This window comes from Benincasa hispida, chromosome 12, assembly GCF_027475165.1.
Source record: "Benincasa hispida cultivar pf3 chromosome 12, pf3_genome.v1.1, whole genome shotgun sequence".
NCBI classification, from domain to species: domain Eukaryota; kingdom Viridiplantae; phylum Streptophyta; class Magnoliopsida; order Cucurbitales; family Cucurbitaceae; genus Benincasa; species Benincasa hispida.
In genome coordinates, this window is record NC_143489.1 from 18,377,107 (window position 1) to 18,383,168 (window position 6,062).

General features: G+C 23.2%; 1 protein-coding gene across 1 annotated transcript; it reads right to left on the reverse strand.

The window, feature by feature from the left end:
* Nucleotides 1–603: 603 nt before the first annotated feature.
* On the reverse strand, nucleotides 604–5,497 carry LOC150031830 (uncharacterized). Its single transcript, XM_090307708.1, has 6 exons — nucleotides 5,298–5,497; nucleotides 3,677–3,827; nucleotides 2,771–2,805; nucleotides 1,864–1,994; nucleotides 1,246–1,354; nucleotides 604–818 (listed from the first exon to the last, which is right to left on the reverse strand). The coding sequence occupies exons 1-6, from the start codon at nucleotides 5,406–5,408 to the stop codon at nucleotides 780–782; spliced, it is 576 nt and encodes a 191-aa protein (XP_090163834.1). The 5' UTR covers nucleotides 5,409–5,497; the 3' UTR covers nucleotides 604–779.
* Nucleotides 5,498–6,062: the final 565 nt, after the last annotated feature.

Consider the following 6,062-nt stretch of genomic DNA (forward strand, 5'->3'; position numbering starts at 1 on the left):
TAGTTTATTGTGATCTATCGTGGTCTATCATAGGTATAATGTGATATTTTTACTATTATTTATAAATATTTTTAGTAATTTTGTCATTTAAAATAATTTTTCTTTTTTTCTTAATTTTTTTCAATCCAAACATGGTTTGATGTCATCATTTCAAAGGTCAATTCTTCGATCACATTTTCTCGTTGAAATATTATTTTTCAAGACAAAATATACAAACCACGAAAAAAACAATGAGACACAGACAATGAAAACCACCCCGATATAAGAGTAGAAAGAATGAAAGATTGCTGCTCTTAGCTACATGGAAATTGTTTTTTTTCCTTTTCCAATTTCATATCCCTTATCTAAGAGTTTGAATTCATGCTTCAATATTCCAAAAAACAACTTAGGCTTTTAAGTTTTTTTTTTTTCCTAAAAAAATAAAGTAAAGAAAAATTATGATGATGTGCTGTCAAAATAAATTTAATTTAATGTTAAAAATACTAGGTTGATTCTCCAACTTTAACATAACATAACAGATTAAAGATAATATAACTACAATCAAAAGATTTCAAATGATTATCACCACATATACTGTAGAATTAAGAATAATGCTATGTTTTAACTGAATAAATAGATATTTTAACTAATAAAATAGAAACCTATCCAAATTCTATAACATCAGTCCCAAAAACTTTTTGCCAACACGAGTATATAGCTCAATTGACATAAAATTTGTAGTATCGATTTTATTTGGGTATTTGCTTCTATTATCCATTCTCCATATAAGCCTCGATTCTTCAAGATATAACCACCTCTTCATTACAGATACTGCAATTCTGATTTATATTTGAAAAGAAAAAAATATTAAGGCCATAACAATATTGATAGCAATAGTAATTTTATTTACTTTCCATGTAATAAAATTTTGTTCTTCTGAAAAGAAATTAAAAGATAATACTTACCAATTGAATTGGATATAATTTTCTTTTTTAAAAAAAGTACTTTGTTTAAAAATATCGATAAAAAAAATGGTCAATCAATCTTAGTAAAGATATTTAATGTTTAAGAAGGCAATTATATGTGTTCATAATTATGAAAATCTAAAATTTATTTGATCTTAAAAAGTTTTAAAAGATATGAGAAATTCAAGTTGAATATAATTCAACTAATTAAGTTGTATGCTTCGACTAATAGATTAGAGGATCGAGTCCAAAAATTTTGTTGAATAACAAAAAGAGCAATGAGAATAATAGAAGAAATTACTTTATTATCTTTAAACCAAGCGTAGAGACAATATTCATGAAATTTATGACCACATGGCAGATTAGTCACAATCTCATTCGTACGATATTTCGATTTGCATATCTCACACCTATGCAAGACAAAGACAAAAAAAAGAATAGTTAAATTAACACTAAAGTTCAGAAGTGTAATCTACTCTTAAAAAAAAATCTAATATACTAAATTATTGGCTAAACCATAATTTTAGTAAATTTTACAATTATACCTTTTTAAACCTAAAAAGTTTTACCAAAAAAATATTCTAAAAGTGCTTTTTAGTCAAACGCTTAAAGGCCAAGTGATTTTGAACCTTCCAATTTCATTGGTTATTCTATATATATATATATATATATTGAACTAAAAATGCTTCAAAAACAGTCACAAGCTTCGGATACGTTTAAAACCATTTTTTTTTCAAATTTAAAAATGAATTTTATGATATAATTAATTAAAAATTAAATGTGAAAGGAATAAAAATGATTTTTAACAATTTTAAAAACACTATCAAATATGTTCTTAGCGTAAATATGATTTAAAATAAACAAAAATGTAGAATTAATAAATGAAAGAGAAAGAGAGAGCGAAATGACGAAATGGTACTTGTTATTTTTAGTGGATTTGCCCCACCACTTTGATGAACCGCTTGATTTGTATTTGCTAAAGGGCAATTTCGACAGAATGTCCAATTCTTTGCCTACACTTTCACTCGATTCTTCCAAGTTTTCTTGTTGCTAACACATTTCATAAAACCCAAAATATTATTATTCAACCTCCAGAAGTACAAAATAAAATAAAAAAATTAATAACAATGATTATTATTATTATTTTCATGGCAAGGAAATATAAATATATAAAATAAAATAAAAAATTAATAATAATAATAATTATTATTATTTTCATAGAAAGGAAATATAAGTATGTAAATATATTTTTAAAATTTAGGACAAAAATGTAGTGACATTTTTTTAAAAAAAAATCAACAATAAATTAGTAGGGACTCAACTTAGATTTGTTGAAAGTGCATAGATCAAAATTGAACATTTGATGCATGACCCAAAATTGAATAAAGTTTAAAGTACTAGGACCAAAATACTATTTTAACATAATAATAATAAGTCTTATTACTCGAGGTTCCGTTTGATAACCATTTAGTTTTTAAAATATACATCAATCCCATCTAATGATTTTTATGCGGTTTGTTTACATCAAAACAAAAGTAAAAATGTGAAAATTAAACTTTTCTTTTGGTAAATTGGTTAAGGAATTAAATGCTCACATATAAAATATATGTAAACTATAAATAAGAAATTTTGAAAAAATAAATACGTTTTTTAAAAATAAAAAATAAAATGATTATCAAACGTTATTTATAAATTCATGATTTACTTAAAACGACGGGATGAAGCAAAATGTTTTGTATGGTATTAGGCTATTAGCAAAAGTTGGCTACAGAAAACAAATAATAATAATAATAAATTAATTAAATTAAAATAAAATGCCTGGATACCTCTGAAGAGTCTCCTCCTTGATTATGAAAATCCTCTGCAGATTACCAAAAATATTAATAATATAAATAAATAAATCTTTGCAAAAATAATTTATATAATATTGTTTGGTTATTAATGTCTCAAAGAATATTATAAAAGACAAAAATAAAACTAATTTTATAGTTAAGGCGTTGAATATCATTTCGTGTTATTTTCTTGTAGCGGATGTGTTTTTTGATAGAGTTGTTTTCTGGACTAATTTCCTTTGTTATTTAAGTTTGTTTAATTATAGTTTATATATTTTTTAATATCTAGTTTTAATCTAATCTAAAATTTAGTCTCTACTATTTATGTATTATTGATTTTTATAAATTTTAAAAATATATTAACACATTATATTTTCTAGGATGAAAATTATTATTATTATTTAGTCAATTTGGATAAAATTTATCTTTAAAAGACCAAATGTAATATTTACTAAAAATATAAAAAATAAAATTGAATAGTTGAAAGTAGGAAACAACGTAACCTCATAATTTAAAATTATTATGAAATATAATATGGCTGAACAATAATTATACAAAATTTATATCATAAAGCTTGACAATAACTTAATTAATTGTATTTTATTTATTATCAAATGTTTAGTCATTAATTACCACTCTTTCCTTATTGGTTTTAAAATACATTATTAAAACGTTTTTTTTTTTGAAGAAAATTGTCCTAAATTAGGTAACATGAGGCGAATATTAAAATTTTATAAGAAAAAATAGTATCATTACCAAATTTGAATTCAAAATAAATAATAAAAGTAAGAACTAAGTCCAATAACCTCTTGGCCCTTATATGAATAAATAAATAAACAACAAAATAAATATTATTGTTTTAAAAATACATATAATTTTAGTTTTGTGTGATTTACTTACGGATTTCAGTTGCATTTGATTTGCTGATTGATAAGCCTTGAAACTCCGTAGGTAAGAAGTATTGTGAATTATTTATTCCAAAAAACTCATAGAATTGAGAACTACTGCCACTATGTCCATATCCATGGGATTGTGAGTTGTGATTGTATTCCTACAAACATTTGGAAAAAAATAAACTTACAACAAAATGCTACAAAATCAATACTAAGTTGTCATAGAACACAATTTATATAAAATTATTTTAAATAACAAAATTATTGAAAATAAATATAAATGTTATAGTCTACTATTTGTGTCTTTCGTGATATAGATAGATACAAATAATAGTCTATCGCGGTCACATTAAAATTTTGTTATATTTGTAAATATTTTAATTCATTATCCTATATTTGAAAATAATCCATTTAAATAATTACTTTTTAAAATAATTGATAATTTTTTGAGAGAAAATAATTGATATATGAACAAATTGATTCTTTAAAAGAGATTTTCATACAAGTATTTTAATGTTTGGTTTCACAATTTTAAAATTAGTTTTGTACTATCAAAGCTAAAAGTGATTTTCAATGAATGGTAAATCATGTTTGGGATTGACTTCTAATGTTTGATAAATCATGTTCATATTTCTTTTCATATTTGTACAAATGGTTTAAATTTAATTCAAAGTATTTTTTTAATGATTAATATTCGTTTAGGTAGTTTTAAAATCATCAAATTAATAATAATTATAAAAAAAATTCCTTTGAGATGGAAGAAAATTAGAGGTTGAGAAAACTTATAGGGAGAAAAGCAAAAGATTATGAGAGAGAAAACTAGAGAGTTAGAGAAAATTTTAAAGATAAAAGAATGTTAGAGAGTGAAATTTAATATGAATAGTATAAATTAAAAGATAGCAAAATAAAACTACATATATATTAAAAATTTGGGGAGAATGACAAAAATTTATGGAGAATAACTTTCAAAAAGCTCAAGTGTAAGGATAAAAGAATTTCAAGAGAAAAAAATTAGAGATAGAGATAAAAGAAATCCAAAAGAGAGAAATAAAGATTAAAAATGGACAAAAAATTTGAAAAGAAAAATACATCTTTTTTTCTAAATATAAAGTGATTTTTTAATTATGAAATAATAGTCCACTATAAAAGAAAACCACCCCTAATCACTTAAAAATCACAAATTACAATGATTTTGGATTTTTTCGACCTGACATTTTCATCATTACCAAACATTACAATTTTAAAATAAAGTGAAGTAGATCATTTTTAAATCACTTCCAAACACGAATAGGCAACTTTATCTCAATCAAATCCAAACAAATTTAGTTGACTACATTTTAAGTCTCATGTGAATTGATACAATTAAAAAACTTTTTTTTTCTTCACATATTATATTTTGAAGGAAAAAAAAAAGATAGGATTGCAACAAATTTCCTTTTCATCACAATTTCGTTGCAAAGTTTGCAATGAATCGAATTTTCATCACACCAATTGCAACAAATTTTTATTTCATCACAAAACTTACGACTAAAGTATTTTCGTCGCTGTAATTTTGTCGTTAAAAACTGTTTTTTTTTTTTTTTTAGTTATAGAGCAAAACTAGAAATATTATTGAAGAAAAATTGAACCTGAGACTGTAAAATAGGATCATCAGGATGGGCATATTCTCCAAAAATACCACAATGAATTTCCCCACCAAGTGAGTAATGAGAATGTGGATAGGGCCATTGGTCTCCCATGTCTATGTCTCACCTCTTAATCAATCAAATGCTACCAACTCCTAATTGATGGGTTTTGTTTTTTTTTGTTTTTTTTTTTTTTTTGTAGCCTTTCTTCTTTGAAATATATATACCTAAATTTTCACATGGGAATGGATTTAATAGAGAATATATGTAGAATCAAATATTAAAACTATTAATGGAAAAATATTTTTTGTAATTTATAACCATAATGTTTATATATATACAATTAGAATTCCATTCTATTGTCATAAATGTAATGTTATAGTTTTTGAAATTGTTATTTGAAGTTAAAGGTAAGTTTGAAACATTATCTATAAATGTATATTCCCACCCCATTTGCCCTTTTTTTTTCCCTTTTTTAAATTATTATTATTATAGTTATGTTAATTATATCCATGATTAGACTATTTATATCCATATTCATATCGATATCAATTTTATTAATTAAAAAAAGTTACCATTTTTTACCTTTTTGGCGTGAATAAGATTGAGAGAATTTTTTTTTTTTCTATTTATGCTTTTTGGGTTTGTCTATTACAAACATCTATAAAGTAAATAAATTAAATAGTATTATCTTATTTGATAGACTTTTTTAAAAATTTGTGATTCTTTTAAATGTATTTTTAATAAGATTTTTAGTTTTTTCAAATC

Bases quoted from the DNA above. Each gene is read 5' to 3' on its own strand.
- LOC150031830 (XM_090307708.1), bottom strand. From the start codon at position 5,408: ATGGGAGACCAATGGCCCTATCCACATTCTCATTACTCACTTGGTGGG. The intron at 3,828-5,297 runs GTTCAATTTTTC...AAATGTTTGTAG, and splicing joins ATCCTATTTTACAGTCTCAG to GAATACAATCACAACTCACA. The intron at 1,995-2,770 runs GTATCCAGGCAT...GAAATGTGTTAG, and splicing joins AAGGAGGAGACTCTTCAGAG to CAACAAGAAAACTTGGAAGA.